The following is a 24,486-nucleotide window of genomic DNA, read 5'->3' as shown; positions in this document are numbered from 1 at the left end:
TACAGAATCAAGAGTGATCCCCTGAGCACAGAATCAGGAGTGAACCCTGAGCACTGCCTGGAGTGGCCCCCCAAAAACGTGGACTGGTACTGAGTGGTACTTATTTGTCAAATCTGAAACAGATATTGGAGCAACTTTCAATGGTCGTTCGTCTCCCCAGATTCCCAATAACTTCAACACAGAAACAGATCTAATACTGCTGAAATCAAATTGGTATTGAAAGCAAACATTTTATTATATAACAAAAGCTAAGTTTTCCAAAATTCTTATCAACAAAACCAAAAGCCAGCTGAAACAATGAAGATTTCTTTACAATCAAAACTACCTTTTGTTTCATCAGAGAACTGTCTAAGAACCAAGTGCAACACGTTCTGCTGACAGACAGGGCCAAGTTCTTCCATCTACTGTGGCAGCTGAACAGAGTCTGAATTACCACTTGCAGCTCACTCATGGCTCTGACGGTAACTAAACAAATGAGGGGAGAAGGGGGCTCACTACTGGAAAACTCAGATAAAGCCGGGAGTCAACTGATCCATTGTTGTTCAGTCTGACAAGTCGCTCTGATCCAGGACAATTATCCTATGTTTTTTTAAAGAAAAAAGGTGAGTTTCAACTTGATGTATACATTTAAAACACAAAAATAAACTTTTTACTCAGCTGAATTCTAGAGAAAGAAATTTTGATCTTTATAATGTAGGCAAAATAGGATCAACTAGTGTATCATGAAGATGCAAAACCACAGGACAATGAGACAGCATCTTCTGTCCTCCTTCTGTTTAGAACTGACTTTGTGCTGATGCTATCAATTAGTTTGATAGCAGGCATTAGTTTCATCTTATAGCTTTATTAACCAAAATCAAAACTAAAACATTTACAATATTGAGCATCTTTGAATTCAAGTCTCTGTCATTGATTTATTGAAATGCTGGAACATGTTTTGAGTCTGCACATGTTGACTGGAACTGTGAACCATAAACACCTGAGATTTCATTACCTGGATGGTTCAGACCAACCCAGTCGCTTCCAAAAACAGGGTTTTAGTTCATCTTCATGAAACACAGGAGGGAAAGAAAAAGAAAATGATTACTTTCTAGGTCAGAGAGTTCAGGATTCAGAAGTTGCATTAATGATCTCTCTCTCTTTCCCTCTCTCTATCCCTCCCCCATAGTGTAGACTGTTTTACTTTTACAAGTTGTTTTCTTATAAAGAGATCAAATTTTTCTAAAAATAGCCAGGAGGCTTCTTCTTCTAACATTTTTCAGCTCTCTGCAGTCACTGTAACACACCAAATGATGCTAATTCATAATGCTAATTCATTGCATTGTACTCCCAGGGAACTTAAGCATTCACACTCTCTGGGCCCTCTGCCAGTCAGGGTCCTGGAGATAACAAATGCATCCTTTAATGAAGCAACTACTTACAGTGATAGTTATCATAAAGAGAGCAAAGAAAGCATGTCAAAGCGTCCAATGACTAAACAGTGAGAATCATTATCTCTCTGAAGTGTGAGGTCACTGGGGACAAAAGTAGGGCAAGACAGTTACAGAGCCCTGGAAATGAGAATGATGGGCAGTCTTGTATATGTTGCACTTTTCCGTTCTCATAACTACTGGAAACAATATATACACTAAGATGGCAGCTTACAAAAATCAATACAGACATTCCACAGCCTTCCCCATGTAAAAGGCCCAACTTTACAGCTTTATGACTAATCCTGGAAGAGATGCCAAGCCAATGAAATTCACAGGTACACTGATCTCAGGCTGAAAACTCTGGGGTCTTCTTGGAGTGAGGGGTGGGCAGCTGCGACACCCTCCATCCCCAAACTACTGGAAGCCCCAGAAGCCACACACATCCTACAGTCTCTACCATGTAAAGGGCCCAGCTTCACAGTCCCGACTAATCTAGGAAGAGATGCCAAGCTAATCAATTTCACAGGCGCACCAGCCTTTGGGCTGAAACTGCCGGGGCTGCCACTGGAGAGGTGTGGGAGTGAATGGTTCCAGAGCTACAGCTCCTGCAGCTCTGGGAGCATGCAACACCTCCAAGTTCCACAGCACTGACAAATACTGACAGCCCAGTCGGAGCACAGCAAATTAAATGAGAAAATAGCACAGACGCCCACTAAGCCCAGGAGGACTGGTCAGTGGTTGGAAGTCTGCCACAAGTATGTGGCACTCAGAGCCCAGTTAGGATAGAGAAGGGACCACTATGATAATAATAGTTGGGATGATCACTCTGGACAAGAACTGAGAGCTAAAAATAGGTGAAAGGAATGATATACATAATAACTTTGCAATAACCTTTACTACAAACCATAATATGCTCAAAAGGAAAGAGACAGACAGACAGACAGACAGAGAGGAAAAGTACCTGCCATAGAGGCAGGTAGGGAGGCAAACTGTGGACATTGGTGGTGGGAAATGTACACTGGTGAAGGGACGGGTGTTGGAATATTGCATGTCTGAAACTTAATCATGAACTATTTTGTAACTGGTTATCACATGGTGATTCAATAAAAATGTCTTCTTCTGTTTTTTTTTTTTTTTGCTTTTTGGGTCATACCCGACGATGCACAGGGGTTACTCCTGGCTCTGCACTCAGGAATTACCCCTGGTGGTGCTCAGGGGACCATATGGGAAGCTGGGAATTGAACCTGGGTTGGCTGTGTGCAAACCTACCCACTGGGCTATTGTTCCAGCCCTGATAAAAATGTTTTTAAATGAAGGCCACTAAGCTCAATAAGCGTAAACAATAACACAGAAGACCCAACTACCAACAAATATCTCAGTAAATCAATCCTTAGACAATCTCAGTATATCAATCCTTAGACAATGACTTTAATAACACCATTGTGAGATGTAACAATTTCACAAATTTTCTTTTACTGAGCTATTTTTTTGATAATTCCACTTATCATTTTGTTGCAGCAAGCAATATAAAAGAAATTATTTTGGTCCCGCTAAAAGGGACGATTTGGGGGTTGGTGAGAAACTAGGGATAATGGTGAAAGGAAGGTGACACTGGTGGTGAGATTGGTGTTGGAAAATTAAATGCCCGCAACAACTGTATTATGAACTTTGTAAACCAGTGTTTAAATAAAGTTAGAATTAAAAATAAATACAAGAAAATCTGTTGCATTCCTATACATAAATAGCCAGAAAATCAAACAATCTCATTCATAATCTCATCAAAAAGAAATAAATACGAGGAATAAATTTAACTAAGGAGATAAAAAGACCTGTACAATGAAAACTTTTGATTATTACAAGATCGTTAAAAGATCTAGAAGAAAACACAAGGAAAAGGAAAGAAGTGTTCATGGATGGAGACAATTAGTGTAAGTTAATGTAATCAAAACAGTGATTTTACCTAAAGCAATAAAGAGATTTAATGCAAATTCTATCAATACTACAGTAACAATATAATGAAATAGAAAATATTAAATTTATTTGGCCTAACAGCTACAGTAGCTGGTTTTTGGCAGGGGGAGTGCTCATGGCTTACTCTTGGTGGTGCTCTAGGGACCATATAAGGTGCTTGAGATCAAACCAGGTCGACCATATGCAAAGCAAGAGCCTTAACCCCTGTGCTTCTCCCTGGTCCCTAAAGCAACCTTTTGAAAATAAGAATGGAGACATCACTTTATTTGACTTCACATTTTATCAAGCTAGGGATGTGGTAGACTTGTATGTGTGAGGCTTTGGATTTAATCCCCAGTGTCCTCAAAGACAAACTGAACAATCTGAACAATCGTGACTAAAAGTGTATGAAGCCAAATAAAAACAGACACACAGATTAATGGAAAAGAATCTAAAGTCAAGAAATAAACCCATACATAATCAACATTTTTTCCATGATCAAGAAGCCATACTTATACAATGTAAAAAGGAAATCTCAACAAATGGTGTTTAGAAAACTGAACAGTAGCTGAGAAATAGTACAGTGGGTAGGGTGTTTGCCTGCATGCAGCTGACCTGAGTTCGATCCCTTGTACTGCTTATTGTCCCCCAAGCACTGCCAGGAGTGATCCCTGAGCAGACAGCTAGGGATAAGGCCTGAGCACCACCAGGTATGACAAAAAACAAAAACAAAACAAAAAAGGGAAGGAAGGAAGGAAGGAAGGAAGGAAGGAAGGAAGGAAGGAAGGAAGGAAGGAAGGAAGGAAGGAAGGAAGGAAGGAAGGAAGGAAGGAAGAAAGGAAGGAGGGAAAAGGAGGGAGGGAGGGAAGGAAGGGAGAGAAAGAAAAAAGAAAAGAAAGAAAGAAAGAAAGACAAACAAACAAAGAAAATGGGCTGGAGCAATAGTACAGCGGGTAGGGTGTTTGCCTTGCATGTGGGTGTGGCCAACCAGGGTTCAGATTCCCAACATCCTATATGATCCCCAAGCACCGCCAGGAATAATTCCTGAGTACAAAGCCAGGAGTAACCCCTGTGCATTGCCAGGTGTGACCCAAAAAGCAAAATAAATAAACAAACAAATAAGAGAAAGAAAACTGAACAGTCACATACAAAATAAATCTGCATCACTATAACTCCAGACACAAAACAAAATCACAATGTCTTCAAGATTTAAATGTCAGATATGAAACAGAAACAACAACAACAAAAATACAGGAAATGCATTCCTTATCAGCATTAAAATTACTTTAGGTACTCCACCCTAAATGCAAGGGAAATGAAAGCAAAAATAAAATAGAATTGCGTCAAATTTAAAAAGTCTCTGAGAGAGAAACAAAAATATTAGCAGAATAAAGAGAGAGCCTACTAAATGGGAGAAGATATTTACACATCAGATATCTAATATTTTATGAAGAACTCAGAGAAATCAAAACAAATAACTCAATTTTTTCAAATAACCCAACTTTTAAACAAACAAAAAAATTTTTTTGGCTTTTTGGGTCACACCCAGCAATACTTAGGGTTTATTCATGGCTCTGCATTCAGCAATTACTCCTGGTAGTGTTTGGGGGGCCATATAAGATGCCAGGGATCAAACCCGGGCTGTTCACGTGCAAGGCAAACACCCCACCCACTGTACTATCACTCCAGCCCAACAACCTAATTTTTAAAACAGGCAGTTCAAAGGGGCTAGAGCACATGTGTTGCATGCAGGAACCCTGGATTCTGTCTCTGGCACCACATGGTCCCCTGAGCACCCCTCAGGAGTGACCAAGTCAGAAGTAGTCTACTGTACCACAACAGAAACAAAACATAATGAAGACAAGATCTAAATAGAAACTCTCTACATACAAATGGCTACATGAGAGAAAAACCTCATCATCATCACTTATAATCAGGAAAATGCACATTAAAACCATAATGAAAATGAAGAAGATAGCTCAAAAGTCTCCCAGTTTCCATGTGGGAGGCCCAAGTTCTATATTCAGAACTGCATGGTCCTCTCACTGCTGAAAGCAACCCCCAAGCAGTCAAGCAGCTTCTGAGGACTGTTGGAAGTGGCTTAAGAGTCACACCCAGGGGCTGGAGCGATAGCACAGGGGGTAGGGCGTTTGTCTTGCACGAGGCTGACCCAGGTTCGATTCCCAGCATCCCATATGGTCCCCTGAGCACCGCCAGGAGTGATTCCTGAGTGCAGAGCCAGGAGTAACCCCTGAGCATCACCAGGTGTGACCCAAAAAGCAAAAAAAAAAAAAAAAGAGTCACATCCAATATTATCTCAGGTATTATCTCACAATATACTATATACATTTTATTTGTTTTGTTTTGGGATCACACCCAGCTGTGCTCAAGGCTTACTCCTGGCTCTGAGCTCAGGGATCACTCCTGGGAGTGCTTGGGAAACCACATGGGGTTCGAGGATCAAACCTAGGTGAGCCACAAGCAAGGCAAGTGCCCTACCCTCTGTTCTATTGCTCTGGACCCTCATAAATTTTTTTATAACTATTTAACACCCAGGTATTATTTTATATCAGATAGAGTGACAAATCCAAAATAATCTGGTAACCACAAACGTTCGCAAAGATGTGAAGAAAAACTGTCACACACTATTGGCGGGAATGTAAAACTGGTAATTTTTGAATCATTTTGGAAAACAGTATGGAGCCTCCTCAAAAAATCTAAAATCACAAGTACCATAGGTTCCCACAATTTCACATCTGGGTGTCTATCTGAACATGAAATCATTAACTCAAAACAATTTTAAGTACTCCAATGTTTATCGTAAGCATTATTTGTAACAGTTGAGCTATGAAAAAAACCTTAGTGTCCATTGATAGATAAATTGAATAAAGAGTGTCTTTAGGGGGGAGAAACTCCAAATCAATAATAATGAATTTTTTTTGTTTAAATATTGAATGTAATCAAAGTAAAGTGAAAGTAAAGTGAAATTTACCAGTTACACATGCGGGGTGGGGGGCTGGGGAGGTGGGGGGAAGGGGGGAGGTATATCGTGATTCTTGGTGGCAGAATATGTGCACTGGTGAAGGGATGGGTGTTTGAGCATTGTATAACTGAAACTTTAACCTGAACGCTTTGTAACTTTCCACATGGTGAATTAATAAAAGAATTTTAAAAAAATTTAAAAAAGAGTGTATGGTAATAAATACACAATGTATTCTATTCAGTTACTTAAAAAAAAGGAATTTGAGGTAATCACATAGAACAAAGTAAGTCAGAAGAAGAAAGGCAAAATTGGATGTTTTCGTCTATATGCAGACTTTGAGGAAACAAAGTCGAAAGGACAAAACAAACAAACAAAAGAAAAATAGTGGACTCTGAATATAGAACTGAGACTGCCAGAGATCCAGAGATAAAGGAGTAAAAGGTGGGAGAAAGGTGAAGAAGTCTAATGGATGGTGATTTTTGTTTGTGGCCCACATCTGGTGATGCTCAGGAGTGACTCCTAGCTGTGCACTCAGGAATCACTCCTGGTGGGCTCGGGACCATATGGGAAACCAGGGATCCAACCTGAATTGACTGCATGCAAGGCAAGCACCTTGCCCACCGTATTATCTCCCGGGTTCCTGATGGATGGTTATCTAAAAAAAGTTTTTTTACCATCAGTTGACAATATTATGGAATACTGGAGGCTGAGTTTCACACTTCTACAGGTCTCTAATACCCATCATCCCATCCCAAAGTTCTAGTGCCCTCATCACCAAAAACACCTCTCCACTCACCCCTCATACTCAGGTAACCAGATGGGTATTTTCGGGGGGGAAGAATGGTTCTGACCTGGAGTGCTTAGAGGCTATTCATGGCTCAATATTTGGGTGTCACTCCTTCAGGTGCTTGGGGACCATGTGGTGCCAGAATCAAATCCAAGACTCTTCTTGCACTGCAGCCCTTTGAGCTATTTCCCTAGTTTAAAATAGTATTTAAGATAAAATTTTCTTTGACCACGGATTTGATTTAAAAACACACAACTCAGCTCTTCTCAACTTTGTAGAAAATTCGTAATTACAAAAAGAAGGGAAGCAGGGCTGCATAAGGTGCTTGCCTTCCACTGGGTTTGATCCCTGGTACCCCAAGCCCTCCAGGAGCGATCCCTGAGTGCAGAGCCCTCGGACAGGTGGGCCCCAAAACAAATAAACAAACAAAAATGTTTTGTTTGTGAAGAGATACCATTTATGTGCAACAAGGAGGAGCTGAAAGTCAGCAGGCAAAGGAAGTAACACCCTCAGCGCTCCCCTCCCTTGATCTACAGGGGGCCTCGCCCTGGCCAACAGGAACCAGCTGTCCAGGAGGCTCAGGAGATAGAGTTCACAAGGGTCACTCCCCTCCCCCGGGGACAGAGAAGGACACAGACAGGAGGAAAATGAGAATGGACTGGGAAAGGGATGAAAGCACTATCAGATGATCTCTAGTTGTCTCTAACTTCCCGAGTAGGAGGAACATAAATATAGAAGAGTATCATTTACCCATGACATAGAAGAAGTCTTAAAGCTTAAAGAGTGTTTGGAAATTAAGGTTAGTATCAATAATACTTGTAGACTTCATTCAAATCCTACGATTTATGTCTTACTGGATTGTGTAGCCTCTGTGAGTTAAATTTAGAACTCTTGAAGACAGCAGACAATTAGTAGCAAAACATCCTTCCAGATAATGTGCCAGATAAGGATGACACAGGCCAAAGGCTTGCTTGAGAGCTGGATGTTGTTAATGTTTTGCAGATATGATTGTGAATGAACAGAAAACCTGGGCTGAACTATAGAGGAAAGTATGAAAGGTTTATGTATATGATCTGGGAATCATTTCTAAATCACTCTGATGCTTATCAAAGTCCAGATCTACCGGCTACATTTTAACGGTATAAATTTTTACCTTTTTCAGGTGTCCCTAAAAAGCTCTCTGATCTTGTCTCCGACGTGATGCTTGCTTCCCCTTTCTTCTTCTCTTCACCAACTTCTTGATTCTTGATACGTGTCTCCCTTCAATGACAATGATTTTAGGTCTCAATGGAAACTACATGCATAATGGCCAGTGGAACATACATACCCTCCAGAGAAAATTTAGTAGCTACCATTGTTATCAGCAATAACAACCATTCCATAGGGGATGGGCATTCGTTCAAGTGCTTTAATACATATATAAGCTCATTCAATTCTCAACACACCTAAAAAAATTAAAGAGTATCCCCACTGAGAGAAGATAAAAGAGGAAACTAAGGCACAGAGACGTTAAATTATATGTCTAGTCATTCTCAGAGCTGCTCTCTGGCCCAGGCAGTATCTCAGTCTCTTTCCTCAACCACTGGCCAATATCGTGTCAAAGGAAAACAACATTTCACTTAGCTGTAATTGGTGCCCTTTTCACAGACACCATTTTATCACTTTATCACTTTATGAAACTCCCTGTGAAGTAGAACACTGAGATGTCTTAAGATTACCAGCCAGGCCACCTCCAGGCGGAAAGCCTCCTCTGACTATCCAAGCACCTGAAGGGCAGAGGCGTCCTTCCCACCAGCACCCCTGCCACGGCGATGCAGTGCTCAGCTCAAGCTGTGCTCAAAAGGCCGAACACTATTTGAAGGGTTTTCCTGTTTCCAATTCAGTGGATACTCCAACAAACAAAATATGAAAAAGGAAAGAAAAGCAGCTAGGGTGGGAAAGGTGTGTCATGTCCCTACTCCTCCACCATTCCCAACTGCGTCACTAACAAAATGATAGGTTCCAGAGTCGGGGAAGGCCTTGAGATCATCTTCCACCTCTGTGCAAATGCCCCAGATCAGTATCAGCCAGCAGCCATGGAGGGGAAGGAGCTGTAAAGTGTCAAGTAAGTGAAAAGGCACCTGGCTTCCTCCCAAACAGTCCTGGCTACTAGAAAGCCCATTCTTTCCTGAGTACCAGTCCCTTACTCTGCAGTTTCCAGTCTCTAGCTCGAACCACTGGGGAAGAAGAGAGTAAACGGACTCTTTTCACTTTCCAGTATTCCAGGTATTTGAGGGCAGATTCTCCACTCCATCTCCAAGGGCTAACCCTCCCCCTCAGCTGTTCTCCTATTTCCAGACCTATGACTGCTCATGGCCAACCTCTTCTATTTGTGAATGTCCCTTTTAAAATGTGACACCCTGGAGCCAGGGAGATAGTTCAGGGAGCCAGAGTGCATGCCTGGCACACACAAGGACCCCAGCTCTTCAGAGTATGGCACAGCTTATACTGGCATGCAGGGTGTGGTGCTGGTGGCTCTCAGCACCACGGAGCCCACAAGAGTTGGGCCAATAATCATCAGGCCCTCTAAACACTGTTTGGAAAAACCAAAACTAATAAAATAAAAGGTCAGATGTAGGGGTCTGAGTGCCAGTACAGTGGGAAGGTGTTTTCCTTGCAAGTGGCCAATGGGTTCGATCCCCAACACCCCCTATGGTCACCCGAGCCTACCAGGAGTGATCCCTGAGAGCAAAGATAGGAGTCAGTCCTGATTACCACCAGGTGTGGCCCCCAAAACAAAATAAAAACAGATAAGATAATAAAACAAACAACTAGGGTGATAGTTCAAAAGTCTGAGCACATGCAAGACAAGCACTCTACCCACCGTACTATCTCCCCAGTGCCCATGAGACATTATCTTGGTCTGAATAAAAGATTTCTGTTAAGCACTAATGCTGCATTGACCATTTTTAGCAACTGCATTAAACTGAGGCCTCAGAGTTGGTCCATGCCTTGGTCAAAAAGAATTTCCTGAATTCTGACCATGTCCAAAAGGCATGCCAAGTGCTGGGCATAGGCAAATCATGCTTCCAAACTTCAATGAAATTTTACTGAGTAAACATTTCCAATAAAAACATTCTTCAGTGTGTGCGGGCTCTCATTGTCTGTGCTTTATTTATTTATTTTTGTTTGCTGCTGTTGTTTTCAGGCAACACCAAGCTATGCTCAAGGCTGAGGTTCTGTGTATACTCAGGGGTCACTCCTGGCTGGGATCAGGAGACCATATGTGGTGCAGGGGGTCAACCTGGTTATGTAAGCCACATGCATTACCCACTGTACTATCACTCCAGTTCTATTACTTTTGGATTAAGGTGTACCATCTTTTTCACACCTTTACTGCTGTCTCTATACTCAGGCATCATTCCTGGCAGTGTTTGGGGTACCAGACAATGTTCCAGGGATTGAACCCAGGTAGGCCGTGTGCAAGGCAAGCGCCCCACCCACTGTACTATCACTCCAGCCCCATACTCCTTCTTCTCAGGATCTAAATCTTTGGAATCACAGGCTTCTACATCTTCTAACTCCTCTAATTCTTTGGAGCGAAGAATACAGTTTAGTAGTAGAGCATCAGTTCTGCATGTGTGAGGCACTGGGTTTGGTCCCTAACACCAAAAGCATGAAATGTGCCCATCTTTTCAGTGAAATCTGACCTTTCCCATCAGGACCATTTGGAAAGCAGTTGTTTATCCATCACATTAATACTCATGTTTACATTATCTAAAAACATAGGAAGCCCGGCCCCTTGACTTAATTCAAGTGACTAGTAAAATGTTGAAGGTGACAGTCTTAAGAGTCTTCCTCCATACAGGTATCAATCTGCCGTCAGTATACTGAACACTGTGGGCAGTGAGAGGAAGAGAGGCAACTGAGGGCACAGACAGGAGTCAGGGCTAGTATCTCTGAGGGATGCAGTATCGTCTGCAGACATTCATTATCCTAGGAACTGAGGCACTTAAAACAATACCAAGTCTATCCTTCCCCCCCACCCTGTGCCACGGAAAAGAAGAAAATGCCTGTTTATTTCTGCAGAGCGCTTGCGCAGATCCTCCAGCTCCCCGCTGTCCTCAGGGGGCTGCAGCCATCTTTCCAGGTCCTCATCGAGAGTGGAGTGAGCCCTGCCATGTGAGGAGAATTGAGACATGGTCATTCCCATTCCAGTGTGGAAAAGAAGCTTTGAACTTGGGCTTTTACTCCACCCAGTGAGAAAAATGAGAGCTCTGTCACACTGGTCCCTTAGTTCAAGAGGCTGGAGAGATGCAGAGGTCACTCAGTTACAATTTCAAAGAGCCCCCAGATTCCCCTTTATACCCTTGACAGAAAGCCTTGCCGCTGGTGAGGTCACTCTCTACTGAAGCCCAATGCTGGCTCTGTCAATTCCCACCTACATGAGATCTGCACACTCGTTCCTAAATGTCTTCAAGGCTTAATAACTGCCTCTGTGTTTGGGAGCTAGAGCAAGTGTAGAGCACATGACTAGCATGTGGGGCCCACTTTGACTCTGGTCCCCAAAGCATAACTGGGTGTGGCCCAAGTGGGCCCCCTAGGGCTGAGCAACTACCAGGAGTGGCCCCTATAAAAAGAGAAATTACCTCCAAGAATTTAGGGTGGGGGGCATGGTGCCACAAGCAGGTCAACCTGTACCTGCAGGGCAAGTGCATCAGCAGTGTGATGGTGTCTTTAGGCTTCCTGATACCCTAAAACTGCCACTGTGCCTCTGGCCGGGCCCCAACAACTTAGAACCAAGTTTCCCAAGAAATTAAATGACTAAAAGTTAGGAATGTGTGAGTCATGCCCACAAACCACCTCCAGCTCAGCTATACAAGCTCATTTATCAGCCTTGCTTCAGCCCATAAATCTCTAAAGAGATCAAAAGCCACAGTTAATCTCAGACCTGCACAGGGCTGAGCAGACCAGGGTATATCGGAGAGGGGTAGGTTAGCCTGGTGACTGCCCAAGCAGAGCCTCCAGCAGCCACTTGCTCCCACAGTCCAAAATCATTACAATGTCCCCAGGCATACTTCATTGTCTCTGGACAGATCAGATCTCACTGAGATACTAACCTGTTGAAAATTTGAATATGCAGGTTTTATGACCGAAATCTCAGGTTTTCTCAGAATCAGGATGGACTACCTCCCCCATACCTCCCTGTACTTCTGGAAGCCTCGGCAGTCACATCCACACCCAAAGTTGCCACCCAGTAGTGCCTTACCATCCAATAAAAATACTGAATGCCCTGAACAAACACCATGACCTCTTAGTACCTGTATTGCAAACCATATGCACAAAAGGAAAAAAACAGAGAGAAAGAATAAAAGTGCCTGCCATACAGGGAGGCTGGGGGTTGGGGGTGAGGTGTTGGAGGGTGGTGGGAAATGGAGGGAAATGGGGGGCACTGGTAGTGGGAAATGTACACTGATGGAGGGATGGTTGATGGATCATTACATGACTGAAACCTAATCATGAACAGCTTTGTAATGGTCTATCTCATGAATATTCAATTAAAAATTAAAATAAAATAAAATAAAAAGGAATGTGGAGTTCACACCAGCTTCAATCAGCTTAATCATTGGCTGAATAAACGGCAGTACTCCTACAATTAAAAAAATAATAATAATAATAAACTTGTGGGGGTATGGTGCCGCCAGCAGGCCAACCTGTACTTGCGGGGCGGGCGCATCAGCAGCCTGATGGTGCCTCAAGCTTCCTGATACCCCAAAATTGCCGCTGTGCCTTTGGCCGAACCCCAACAACTTGGAGCCAAATTTACCAAGAAATTAAATGGCCAAAAGTTAGGTACGTGGGAGCCACATCCACATACCACCTCCCGCTCAGCTATACAAGATAATTTACTGGCCTTATTTCAGAGACCCATAAATCTTGAAAGAGATCAAAGCTGTAGTGAGGGCATAGTGCACCCTGCATGCATATGCCATTAGTTTATTTCCCTGGAAAAGATGGAAATAAGGACCATGATCCAGAGACACACAAAAGAATTTCCAAACCGAGCAGCTCACTGTACAGATGTCTCCAGACTTTAAGCCAGGCTGACTTCACCAGCCTGCCTCAGATGGGGGTAGGCATCATCCCTCCAACTGCCCCCCAAAAACCCCGACAGCTGCTAACTTCCAGAACCCAATGAGAAGTGCAGGTACCAAGGTTCAGTGACAGCAAACTCCAGGCCTCAAGGGATAGGGGATGGGCTTGTTCCTCTTATCCCGCCCCCCCCACCACACACACACAGTCCCCATGGGACCCAGGAGGTCATGCCCACAAACTGCCTCTGGCTGCTACTTAAACTCCTTAATGGCCATGATCCAGAAACACACAAAAGAATCTCTGAGACTAACACTCAAGAAAAGTAGAGATAAGTACCAGGAGGATTATTCCACGGTTTAGAAGCCGGCCTTGCATGCTGGGGGAGAAGGCTGCTCAGACAGAGAAGGGACCACCAAGTAAAGGGTGCTAGGAGGGCCTGTTCTGGATGGGAGATACAGGCTGAAAGTAGACTATAGACCAAACATGATGGCCACTTAATACCTCTACTGCAAATCACAACACCCAAAAGGAGAGAGAGAGCAAAAGGGAATGCCCTTTCACAGAGGCGAGGCGGGGTGGGGGGGGGGGAGAGGTCAGGGAGGAGGTAGTGGGAGGGATGCTGGGACCATTGGTGGTGAAAAATGGGCCCTGGTGGAGGGACGGGCACTGAACCACTGTGTAACTGAAAAGCAAGCACAAAAATCTGTAAGTCTGTAACTGTACCTCACGGTAGAAAGAAAGAAAGAAAGAAAGAAAGAAAGAAAGAAAGAAAGAAAGAAAGAAAGAAAGAAAGAAAGAAAGAAAGAAAGAAAGAAAGAAAGAAAGAAAGAAGGAAGGAAGGAAGGAAGGAAGGAAGGAAGGAAGGAAGGAAGGAAGGAAGGAAGGAAGGAAGGAAGGAAGGAAGGAAGGAAGGAAGGAAGGAAGAACTTCCGAAGGTCTGGAGCAATAGCACAACGGGAAGGGCATTTGCCTTGCACGAAGCCAACCCAGGTTTGATACCCAAGTTCGATTCCCAGCATCCCATATGGTCCCCTGAGCACCGCCAGGGGTGATTCTGAGTGCAGAGCCAGGAATAACCCCTGTGCATCACCAGGTGTGACTCAAAAAAGCAAAAAAAAAAAAAAAAAAAAAAAAGAATTTCCAAACTGAGCAGCTCAATGCAGAGATTTCTCCAGACCCTAATTATCTAAAATTTTAGAATTCCAGGACATCTTATACTATTTGTAACAAGCAATACAAAAGAGATACAAAAGAGAGTATAGGGGAGATTGTTTGCCATAGAGGCAGGGGGAGGGCTGAAGTGGGGGTGGGAAATTGGGGACCTTGGTGGTGGAAGATGTGCACTGGTGGAGGGTTGAGTGTCTGATCATTGTATGACTGAAACTGAAACAGGAAAGTTTTGTAACTGTATCTCACGATAATTCAATAAAAAAAAAACAAAAATAATAAATAAAATTAACATTCTGAATTAAAAAAAAAGTAATGTGGAATTCATGCCCAATTCAATCAGCTTAATTAATGGCAGACTAATGGATGATTTAGGGTAGCAGTATTCCTACATAAATTTTTTTTTTTAAATAAATAGGGCCAACTCAATACCCCTATTGCAAACCACAACACCCAATTGAAGAGAGAGAGATCAAAAGGGAGTACCCTGCCACAGAGGCAGGGTGGGGTGGGGGGGAGATGGGATGGGGGGAGGGATACTGGGTTTATTGGTGATGAAGAATGGGCACTGGTGGAGGGATGTGTTTGTGAACATTGTATGAGGGAAAAACAAGTTCTAACATGTGTGAATCTGTATCTGTACCCTCGTGGTGATTCACTAATTAAAGAATAAGATTTAAAAAATAATTAAATAAATAAATAAAAATAAAATAAAATAAATAAATAAATAGGGCCAGAGCGATAGAACAGCGGGTAGGGTAGGGTGTTTGCCTTGCATGCGGCCGACCTTGGTTCAATCCCCAGCATCTCATATGGTCCCCTGAGTACCGCCAGGAGTGCAGAGCCAGGAACAACCCATAAGCATCTCCGGGTGTGACCCAAAAAGCAAAAAATAAATAAATAAATAAATAAATAAATAAATAAAGTTGTGTATTTAATGAAAATATCTTCTGCATTTAAAGTGTTTGGAATCCTGGGGTTGGAGTGATAGCACAGCGGGCAGGGCATTTGCTTTGCACGCGGCCAACCCGGGTGCAATTCCCAGCATCCCATATGGTCCCCCGAGCACCACCAGGAGTAATTCCTGAGTGCAGAGCCAGAAGTAACCCCTGAAGCATCCCGGGTGTGACCCAAAAAGCAAAAATAAATAAATAAATAAATAATAAAAATTAAGTGTTTGGAATCCTTATGCAAAACAAGAGCCTTACCTCCTATATTATCACTCTGGCTCCTAATTTATATTTTGTAAGAACAGAAAATACTCAAATTATAGCACAGTGGTAAAATCTTAGGAACTGTATTTTAATGTAATACCATAATTTTGTAACTCATTTGCCATTTTTACCAATTGTCTTAATGTCTTTTATCAAAACTTAAAAAAAAATTCTACTATAGGATTCAGTACAGGACCACATATTACATTTGGGGTGGTCATGGTGATATTTCTTATTATGTTAATTTGGAATACTTTAGTACTTCTTCTTTCACTTTTTAAAATAAAAAAGTTATGAACTAAACAAAGTGTCTGGAGTCCTTTAGTTATTTTTTTTTGGAGTCCTTTAGTTTTAAAAGAAAGCTTTAGACATTCAACAAAATTTATGGTCAGCAAATCTGTATTATTACATTTAAACTTCTAGCTAGTGCTATAAATTACATTATAAACTAACGTGTCAAATTACTGTTATGAGAGAATTAATTTTTTTAATGTAGTTACTTTATATAATATTGTAAGTTTGTTTTAAAAGAAAATGAATCGCTGAAGTGATTTATTAATTTTAAAGAAAACTTTGCTTTACTTTTTAGGAAAAAAAATAGGATAAAGATTGTGTTTAAAAAAAAAAAGATTGTGTTTTCCGGAGGCCTACAAACCCCACCCATCTGAAAAAATATCATCCACTCTGGTGTGGTGCCAAGGACTGAGCTGAGTAGCCATCTGTGAGCTGTGCTTGGCATGGACCACCCTTTGGGAAAAGGGAGAAAATCCCAACAGCAGCTAAATGGGTGATATGCAAAGCCTCTAAGCTTCAAAAATCAAAGCAACTCCACACCTCCTGGAGCTCCTCTCCTTTTGCTGAGAACAATGGCATAGATGTTTACTGAGGTTGTTTGGGGGCTATGGAAAGAATGGAATTCATCACACATTAAGCAAAAGTCTAATAAATATTTATCTTCCTCTTCACTTACCTTTGTCTTCTGCCTCCCACCACAGCCCTTTCCGATTTCCCTTCCTCCACTTCTCAGACCTTCCCTTCCGGCATTTTTTTTTTTTTTTGGTTCATCTTCAAGGAAAATATTTAGTTCTTGGAGAATGTGATATAAATTGGACTTACTAACTGATTTCTCTTCAGATAGCAAAAGTCTTTTGCCTTTTAAGCAGGATTTACTACCTAGGAGCTATAATACCTTAAAACGCCTTTTTTTTTTCTTTTTTTTTTTTTTAGTGAGTCACAGTGAGGGTACAGGTACAGATTCACACATTTTCGTGCTTGTTTTTCCCTCATGCAATGTTTGAGAGCCCATCCCTCCACCAGTGTCCATTCTCCACCACCAATGAACCCAGTATCCCTCCCACCCCCCCATCCCATCCCCCCGCCCCACCCCGCCTCTGTGGCGGGGCTAAAATGCTTTTTTCTTCCTTGCTTTCTTCTTCTGTAGCTGCTAAAAAGCTAAAGATTCAGTTTCCAGACCCCAAACCGAGGGGGTTTGTATCACATTGAAGCAAAGAGATCATGTAAGTGGATATCTGCTGAGAAAGGGCTCTAGGAAAGGTCTTGTTTTCCAGAAAAAAAGGGGGGCTGGGATGACCATATTCTTTTGTTCTGCCCTACAATCTGTACCTGACATGTAGACAGCAGCTATTTTACAACCAGGAGGCAACAAGCCTGAAAATAAAGACCAACATGCTATAGGCAGTCACACAGAAAGATCAAAAGAGCCAGTCATGCTCACTGTGCCCGGTGGCTCTGCCAGCCCAGCCCTGTCTACCTGGGTCTCTCTTGCCCAGAGAGACAAATTCAGTTTGGGCATTTAGTTATTTGTAGTGTCAGGGCGCCCTTTTCCTAGGGACAGGGTCAAGATGAGGCTCAGATGTGGGTTTCTTTAAAATTTTGATGTTGGGGGGCTGGAGAGGCAGTATAGCAGGAAGGATGCTTGCCTTGCACATGGTCAACCCAGGTTCAATCTCTGGCATCTCATATGTTCTCCTCAAGCACTGACAGGAGTAATTTCTGAGTGCAGAGCTAGGAATTACCCTTGAGCATCACCAAGTAGCCCCCAAATAAAACAAAAAAAAAAACCAAATTTAAATGTTTAGGGGGGCTAGAGAGATAGTACAACATGCAAGGTACTTCTCTTGCATGCAGCTTACCTGGGTTCAATCCCCAGCACCCCTTAAGGTCCCCCAAATCTGCCAAAAAGTGATCCCTGAGCTCAGAGAACAGTCAGGTATGACCACAAAATAAACAATTAAAAACTTCATTGTTGACCATTGGGTTTTTTAACACTAATTTTGAATTTTTAAATATTGTATTAAAGAGAACATCATATCTCAACTCCTGAGGAATTTTTGGTACCTCCTTCAATTTTGTGCCCAAGTGGAGTGTCTCACCTACTTCCCCCTTGTCCTAACTGGAGTGACTGTCCAAACACAATAAAAGAAGTTTGGAGACAAAGGAGGTGAGCAAATGTGGTTTACCTCACCACATAGGTAGAAAGAGAACTCCAAATCAGGTATCAGATTTCAAGAGGCAATCTTGTGGTTTTCATACTAATACAGTAACAGATAACTAATCTCCTTTTCTATTATTTGGAAGAAAAGATCTATAAATTCTCTTCCATCCAGTAAAATCCAGTATATGCATTTGTCTCAGTGTAAAATTATATTTTTTGAAGTTAAAATCTGTGTTTGCCTCACAAAATGATGGGAAAACAAATTTTAAAAAACTCTACAAGAAGGCAAGAGCGCTAGAACAGGGTTCAGATGCTTGCCTTGAATGCAGCCAATTCTGGTTTGCTACCTTCCACTGGGTTAGGTCCCCACACACCAGTAGAAGTGATCCCTAAGCACAGAATCAGGAGTAATCCTTGAGCATAGCTGACTGCTTCCCCTTCCCTAGCCCCAATTTAAAAAACTCAGTGAGAAAAAAAATAGGTGAAAGGGCTGAAGATACAATCCAGAAGGTAAGGTTGAATCAGTTGTGGCTTCAGTTCAAAACTCTGGCACTGCATATGATCCCCTGATCATTGCCTTGATCAGGAGTCATTCCTGATTCAGAGCCAAGTGTGAGCCCACACACACACACACACACACACACACACACACACACACACACACACACACACACACACACACACACACACACACACACACACACACACACACACGAGTGAAAGATTTGAAAGGTGATTTCTCCAACATATTCAAATGGTCATTGAAGAGTTGGTCAACATTACTAATGCAAATGACAACTATAATGAGGTATCACCTCATAATGTTGGGATGGCTACTATTAAAGGAAAAAAAAAAGCAGAACAAGCATTGGGCAAGGCTGTGGAGAACCCTTGTGCAACATTAGTGGGATGATAAAATGGAGCAGCTGCTATGGAAAACTGCATGGTATTTTCTCAAAAATTAAAAATAGATTTGCCATATGATCCCACTATACCACTTCTGGTTATATATCCAGGCAAAATAAAATCTGGGTATCTCTAAGAATATTTATGTGCCCATGTTCATAGCAACATTATTTCCAGTAGCCAAAAGGTGGAAGCAACTCAGGGTCCACTAACAGATAAACAGGCAGATAAAATTCTCTCTCTCCATCTCCCTCTCTCTCCCTCTTCCCATTCTCACACATGTAACAGAATTTAGCCTTATAAAGGAAGTACATTCTGGTATATGCTACCTATATAAATTGTGAAGACATGCCAAATGAAATAAAACTTATAAAAGACTTACAAAAAAAACTTACAGAAGTTTCAAGAATAGTCGTCTCATAGAAACAGAAAACAGGGGCCAGAGGGAGAGCTAGAGCATTCATTGGGTAAGACACTGGTAGGGCTGTGTGGGTGAGGGTGGAAGGTCCTCCGAACCCATACCCCATCTCACAGCCCCAACAGGGGCTGGGAATAAGCCCTGAGCACAGCCAGGTGTGTGCCCACCAAACACACACATACATACACACACACACACACACACACACACACACGAAACAGGGCTAATCCAGAGCAATAGAACAGCAGGGTTTTGCCTGGCATGTGAACAACCCAGATTCAATCCCCTGCACCAGGTATGGTTCCCGAGCTTCTCCAGGAGTGATTCCTGAGCAGAGAGCCAGGAGTAAGCCCTGAACACTGCGGGGTGTGACCCCAAAACTGAAAAGAAAAAAAAAAAGGATAAATAGAAAACAGAACAGTGGTTGCTAGGGGCGGCGTGAAGGGGAATGGACAGTTGGTTTCCATTTCAAAAGATGGAAAAGTCTGGGGACTGGCTGCAAAAGCATGTGAAACTGCTCACTTAAAAACTGCTGAGATGGTAGATTTTATGCTTGTATATTTTGTCACATTTACACATCTTAAGCAAATAATTTTGAGGAATAGGATTTATTAGGATAATATGGGGGCGGGGGAGTATTTTTCCCTGATCCTATTTGTCAATATTAGGAGAATGAATCCAGACTTTAAATTCCTTTTGAAAGTTCAACTTTTCCTGTTACCTCTCCGTGTCTTCCTCTAGATTCTGAGATTCCTTAGTCCAAAGCACGCTGCTATCTTCTTTATTACTGCTTGGTTCCTCTGTTCCTAAGTGCCTTTGATCTACAAACATTTGGAAAAACTTGACTTTATTATGGTGAGCAACAGGAAAAACGCTGAGAAGGCCTGTCTAAAATGGAGTGCAGAGACTCAGGCTCTGCAGTGGTTCGTAAAGAGACGCACCAGCTCCCCTCGACTGGGGACAGCAGGGGCAGGTGGCAGCCTGCAGGGCGCCTACTTCGCAGCAGCTGCTTCTGGGGTCTGGGGAACTCTTTGGTGCCAGGTAAAGCTACAGGACACCCTGCCTGTGCCAAGCGCAAGACCGACAGAGAGAGTAAGAAAAGGGCACTATGCTGGGAGTTAAGAAACCGAGAGACCGTGAAAACAAATTGCACCAATTTGCTCTGGGGGACAACACTACTCTCACTTATTTCAAAGGAAGGTTTCAAAGGAAGGAATCTGGGTGGGAAAGGGGAGTGCCCTTTCATGTATGCCTGGCATTTTACATATGCTATCCCAGTTCATGCTGACAGCAATTCTCTGAAAGCAAGGAGATTGACGTTTGTTCAAAGTATGTTAGCACGGAACAGGCCCTGTGCAGGGAGCTATGCACAGTGTAAGGTAGGAATTATGATCCCCCATTTTACAGATGAAGATGGCTGAGGCTCAGAGCAACACACAGGTTCCCTGAGTACAGTAGAGTGTGGCCCCAAAACTGGGGGCAGAGGAGGGGCAAAACCGTAAGTGAGAGAAATTGCTAGACAAGAAATTGCTAGACAAAGTCAAGGAAATGACAAAATGTGACCCACTCAAAAGGACAGAGTGAGGGCACATTCTGCATGTGGGATCCTGGGGCTCAATCCCCTGCACCACATGGTACCCAGCACCACCAGGAGCCACCCCGAAGCACCAAGGCAGCGGGAGCTCCTATGTACTGCCAGGTACAAACAAAGTCTGCCGGAGCACCACAAGTGGCAGAGTCAGATGTGAGGTGCAGCTGTGACTGACAAGGGACACCCCTTCCCCCACCCACCAACGGCTCACTTACCAGCTGCAGAGAGGCCCGGCTGGCATGCTGCTTTCTCCTCCTGTTCCGGGGATGAGGACTCCTGCTGCTTCAAGTGCTCTGTTACACACAAAAAGCAGGAAGCCCCCGTTTCTTCTGTGCATGGCCCCCTATGACCTAGGGCACGGGTATTCCAAAGGTGGTCCTCAGACCAACAGCTTCAGTGTCCCCTGAGAACTTGTTAGATAGGCAAATTCTTGGGTCGGCTTCATCCCAGACTACTGAATCAGAAACTCTAGTCATGGGCCAAATAATCTGTGTTGTAGCAAAGCCTCCAGATTCTCTGGACAACATAAAAGTTTAAGAAGCTGTGCTTCGGCAGCCCAGGTTTAAGAGGAATTCTACAAGTATGACACAATGCCAGAGATGATGATGATGCCAACAGGTAACACTGCAGTGTCCATGGGGCAGGCCCTGTCTAACTGTGACAATGACTCAAGATGACAGTTCAGGATTGATCCATTGTCCCAACAATTCCAGGAGACTGATCATGATAGTGTTATTTGTATGTAACAGATAAAGACATGAAGGTAAAGAAAGGGTAAGGAACTTATCTAGAATGGCAGAGGCAGCCAGAGGTAGAATTGGGATTTGAGGATGGAGCAACAATACAGTGGGGAGGGGTTTGCCTTGCACGTGGCCAACCAGGGTTCGATCCCTGGAATCCCATATGGTCCCCTGAGCAACGCTGGGAGTAATTCCTGAGTGCAGAGTCAGGAGTAACCCCTGAGCATTTCCTGGAATGACCCAAAAAAGAAAAAAAGAAAAAGAATTGGGATTTGATGGCGGACAGTCTGGCTCTAAGGTTTATGCTTCATCTCTCTTTAAACTTTAAACCTCTAAGACTGTAATATTGGAAGCAATAGTCTGGCAGGTAGGTAGGGCCTTTACCTCATGTGTATGAGACCTGGGTTCAATCCCTGGATCCACAGGGTAGGTGGGGAGTTAATGGGGAGGGGGTGGAGTCACGAGCTGGAGAGATGGCTCATTGGCTGGAATGAGTGCTTGAATGCAGCAACCTCAGGTTCCATGCTTGGCAATGCATGGTCCCACCTCCATCCCTCCAGCAATGGCAAGAGCAACCCCTGAACACCACCAGGTGTGGCCCAAAAACCAAAATAAAAGGCGTGCTGAGTAGATGATTCAAAAGCTTGAAACACAAGCTGTGCATATAGGAGCCTTAAGTTTGAATCCTCAGCACCACATCACTCCCCATCCTTCTTAGTGTCAGGTATGGTCCCACTATGAATAAATAAACACGGATCTGGAGTCATAGTACAGCAGGTAGGGAATTTGTCTTGCACATGGCTGACCCAGGTTCAATTCCTGGCATTTCATATGTCCTCAAAGCCTATCAGGAGAGATCACTGAATGCAGAACCAGAAGCAAGCCCTGAATACCACAAGGTATAGCCCCCCAAAAACACAAAAAGAGTAAAATAAATAAAGAAATTTAAGATTATTTCTCATAATTTGGAATAAAAAATGTATTTTGGGCCAGGAATATGGTTCAGTGATAAGAGTGTATATCTCATACGCATGAAATCTTGGGTTCAAGTTAATGTACAACAAGAATAAAAATAATTAGGGGCCAGGGTGATAGTACAAAGGGCAGGGCATTTGACTTTCATGGGGCGAACCTGGGTTTGAACCCCCGCATCCCATATGGTGCCCTGGCACCACCTGGAGTAATTCTTGAGTGCAGGCCAGGAGTAACATTTGAGTACAGTCAGATATGATCTCTCCCCACCACACAATACAAATAATAATAATAATAATAATTAAATAATTAAATTATATTAAAAATGAATTTTTTGGGCCACACCCAGCAGTGCTCAGAGCTTATTCCCGGTTCTGTGCTCAGGGTTAACTCCTGGCAGGCTCGAGTCGAAGTGATAGTATAGTGGGTAATGTGCTTGGCCTTATACCTGGCATAACCAGGTTCAATACAGATTAGGCCAGGTGCTAGGTTTTAGGTGTTTTGGGAGGTGGCCCAAAAACCAAAACCAGAGAGAGAGAGAGAGAGAGAAAGAGAGAGAGAGAGAAGGGAGGGCAGAGGGAGGAAGAGAGGGAAGAAAGAAAGGAAGGAAAGAAAGAGGGTAGGAAGGTAGGAAGGAAGGGACAGAGGGAAGGAGAGAGGGAAGGGAGGAAAGAAGGGATAGACAGAGGGAAAGAGGGAGAGAAGGGAGGGAGGGAGGAAGGAAAGAAGCAAAGCAACAGAAGAGAAGGAATTTGCAAGGACTTCCCAGGATGTTCCAGAGGCAGAAAGTCAATACGGGGACAATTAAAGACCTTAAAAGTTTGTTGGGGGAGCACGAAAATGTGTAAATCTGTAACTGTACCCTCACGATGATTCACTAATAAATAAATAAATAAATAAATAAAAGTTTGTTGGGGGCTGGAGCGATAGCACGATGGATAGGGCATTTGCTTTGCACTCGGCCGACCCAGGTTCGATTCCCAGCATTTCATATGGTCCCTGGTACAAATACCACCAGGAGTAATTCCTGAGTGCATGAGCCAGGAGTAACCCCTGTGCATAGCCGGGTGTGACCCCCCCAAAAAAAATGTTTGTTGGGGGCAGAGAGGGTGCTGGAAGGATATGATGCTGCCGATCAGGGTTTGATCCCTGGCCTCCCATATGGTTCCTGAAGTCAATCCTAAGTGTAGGGCCAGAAGTAAACCCTGAACACCACTGGGTGTGGCCCCAAAACAAAATTCAGATTCCTGAATGCCTGGTAAGGCACTTGGTTGTGCACATGATCTAACTGGGTTAAATCCCCAGCACCCGACAGCACTTAGCCCCAGGAGTGACTGGGGTCCTTCAAGCACCAACAGGAGTGATCCCTGTGCATCACCACGTGTGGCCCAAATAAAAAACAAAAATTTATCCCAACAACCCTGTAATCAGTAAGGCTTTGTAGCATTTAGAAGGAATTAGATGAAGCAAGCAAGAGCTCTGGGGCCAGGGTGATAGCTCAAAAAGCTAGAGCATATGCTCTACCGACCTGAGTTCTGGGTTCACTCCATTCCAGCAAATGGAGTGATCCCTAATCAACTAAAAAAAAGAAAGAAAGAAAGAAAAGTAAAACCAAGGAAGATTCTGAAAGCTGAATGGCTCTAGCAAGTTTACTGTGGCACTGGCCGGGGCCGGGGCTTGTGAAGGCCTAGAGAATGGCATCTGATGAATCAGACCAGGTAAGTATATTCACGTCTCTTTCCTTATCTGACATGGCAGAGATCCTGATATCCCTGTTGTTAAGTATTCTCCACTGAGGGCCAGAGCCTCAGTGGGT

General features: G+C 43.2%; 1 protein-coding gene across 1 annotated transcript in view; it reads right to left on the bottom strand.

Moving 5' to 3' along the window:
• Nucleotides 1-297: 297 nt before the first annotated feature.
• TEX14 (testis expressed 14, intercellular bridge forming factor) overlaps nucleotides 298-24,486 on the bottom strand; it is a 99,924-nt gene continuing 75,735 nt past the window's right edge. The window contains exons 27-32 of the mRNA XM_055132536.1: nucleotides 21,174-21,251; nucleotides 20,089-20,188; nucleotides 11,185-11,286; nucleotides 8,286-8,392; nucleotides 995-1,046; nucleotides 298-579 (exon numbers count right to left, since the gene is read on the bottom strand). Of these exons, the coding sequence (XP_054988511.1) occupies nucleotides 543-579; nucleotides 995-1,046; nucleotides 8,286-8,392; nucleotides 11,185-11,286; nucleotides 20,089-20,188; nucleotides 21,174-21,251 (476 nt within the window). The 3' untranslated portion in view covers nucleotides 298-542. The remainder of the gene's footprint in view (nucleotides 580-994; nucleotides 1,047-8,285; nucleotides 8,393-11,184; nucleotides 11,287-20,088; nucleotides 20,189-21,173; nucleotides 21,252-24,486) is intronic.

The sequence above is a fragment of the Sorex araneus genome, chromosome 3, assembly GCF_027595985.1.
Source record: "Sorex araneus isolate mSorAra2 chromosome 3, mSorAra2.pri, whole genome shotgun sequence".
Lineage (NCBI taxonomy): Eukaryota > Metazoa > Chordata > Mammalia > Eulipotyphla > Soricidae > Sorex > Sorex araneus.
This window is presented reverse-complemented; position numbering and strand designations above follow the sequence as displayed.